Source organism: Corapipo altera, unplaced genomic scaffold (genome assembly GCF_003945725.1).
Source record: "Corapipo altera isolate COAL_440 unplaced genomic scaffold, ASM394572v1 301, whole genome shotgun sequence".
NCBI classification, from domain to species: Eukaryota; Metazoa; Chordata; class Aves; order Passeriformes; family Pipridae; genus Corapipo; species Corapipo altera.
Genome location: NW_020884926.1, coordinates 872,223 through 874,215, shown reverse-complemented (window position 1 = coordinate 874,215; position 1,993 = coordinate 872,223). Strand labels below are relative to the sequence as shown.

Here is a 1,993-nt window from a genome sequence, read left to right as displayed (position 1 = left end):
TTCCAGGTTTTAAGGGGTTTGTGTGCCAGGATTTGAGAGGTTTGTTCCAGGTTTTAAGGGGTTTGTGTGCCAGGATTTGAGGGGTTTGCTCCAGGCTTTGAGGGCTGGGTTTGTTTGCCAGGTTTTGAGGTGTTTGTGCCAGGCTTTCATAGGTTGGTTTGCCACGATTTGAGGGGCTTGCTGCAGGTTTTGAGGGTCTGTTTTGTCGCAATTTGAGGTATTTTACTGACTCTCGGTCCAGCTCTCTCCCTGCGGAACCCGCGACCGTCATGGGCGGCACGAGGGGGCGGCGGCTTCTCCTCTTCCGTTCGCTTCGTGTCTGGATCAATTTCGCTTTCGATTTCTCCGGGCCACCTTCGGGGACGGGGCCCGTCCCGCATGGGGCAGGGGCCGCAGGGCCCCGGCGGTGGCGGCTGCGGGAGCGGGAGCAGGATCCCGCCCGGGACACCATGAGGCTGGTGAGGGGACCGGGGACACCCACCGGGAACCGCCCCGCGGGCCGGGGGTCACCCCGAGGGTGACACCGGCCGGTTCTCGGGGGGTAACCCGCGATATCCTTGTGTTGCCCCGAGGTCCTCGCCATGGTGTTGGTCACGCAGCTGGAGCGCTCGGACGCCGCGGGCTGTGAGCCGGGCGAGTACCCCAATGGCACCGAGTGCTGCCCCATGTGTGCTGCGGGTACGTACCGGGCTACCTGCCCTGCCTGCCCTGCCTGCCCTGCCTGCCCTGCCTGCTCAGAGCCTCGGCTTGGGGTGGCTCCCTCTGCCTCAGGGATCATGGAGTACCTACATCAGTGGGCACTGGCCATGACCTGCCCCACCTTTGTGGCCATGGGCATCCACCTCAACGGGCAGTGGCTGTGAGGTGACCCACCTTAGTGGACAGTGGCCATGGGGACCCGCCACCGCAGCCATGGCCACTGTGCCCTGACAGGAACCAGGCAGCCCATGGCTGTGAGCGTCACCCCAGGGTATCCTCTGCTGCCAGCTCTCAGCCCTCACCCAGTGCCGGGCCCTGTCCCTCCCTTGGGAGCCTCCGGAGTGGCCGTAACAATCAATAATCTCTGCTGGGGTAGTTGGTAAAGTCACAGTTTCCAAGGACCTTCATTTTGTGCCCTGGTTTCTGTTTTGGGTTATGTCCTTGCTCTTAGGATATTTCTGAGGTCCTTGATAGTTCGTCTGTAGTATTTAGGTGTGGTTGGGTGCCAGTGTTGGTCCCTGGCCACGTGAGCTTTGCTTACGGAGCTGCTTCTTTGGGGATGGTTTATGGTTTTTAGGATGGCGGGTTTTCAAGCACTGCACTGCCAGATCCAGCACAACGTGCATACCTTGTGTGGAGGGGACCTATACAGATCACCCCAATGGTTTAACACGCTGCAGGACATGCAAACTGTGTGATGAAGGTAAGGAGGATGCTCAAGAACCAGTTTAAATGGATTTTTCAAGCCTTTCCATGGATACATTCTCCCTTCTCCTTTCTTGCCTCATTTGCTTGACAAATCAGTCAATGTGAAGAACAGGCTCGTGTCACTCTGCAGACATGAGAGTGCTGTGAGCTGTGGGATGGAAGGGAAAAACTGACAGGGAGCTTCAGCTGGCATCACTGGAAGTTTGATCTCTCAGGTTATAGCCTCTCTAGATTATAGTGAGGTGTCTTGGAGTACTGGGATAAGGTAGGCCTGGAAGAACTTGACTAGGACAGCTAATTTAAAAACAACTGAGCTGGGAGTATTTTGGTTTTGCTGTGCAACACTTATGACAAATGTAAATGTGAGCCAAGGTGCTGCCTGAGTGAGGAACAGGGCCTCTTTCCACATCCAAAGCTCTGGTGCTCTTCAGCAGTGCATCAGGACAAGGCTAAATGTTGTCTTTTGCTTTGGGTTGTGTTTCCCCGTGTCAATGCTGTGGCTCTGTGTGTGTGGATTTCTCTCAGGGGCCAACCTGGTGACAGCAGCAGCGTGTACCTACACGAAGAACACAGTGTGTGGCTGTCG

At 56.4% G+C, this 1,993-nt stretch overlaps 1 protein-coding gene across 1 annotated transcript in view; it reads left to right on the top strand.

The window, feature by feature from the left end:
* The first annotated feature begins 154 nt into the window (after positions 1-154).
* TNFRSF14 (TNF receptor superfamily member 14) overlaps positions 155-1,993 on the top strand; it is a 3,440-nt gene continuing 1,601 nt past the window's right edge. Inside the window, exons 1-4 of the mRNA XM_027657926.1 lie at positions 155-458; positions 573-678; positions 1,277-1,402; positions 1,933-1,989. Of these exons, the coding sequence (XP_027513727.1) occupies positions 270-458; positions 573-678; positions 1,277-1,402; positions 1,933-1,989 (478 nt within the window). The 5' untranslated portion in view covers positions 155-269. The remainder of the gene's footprint in view (positions 459-572; positions 679-1,276; positions 1,403-1,932; positions 1,990-1,993) is intronic.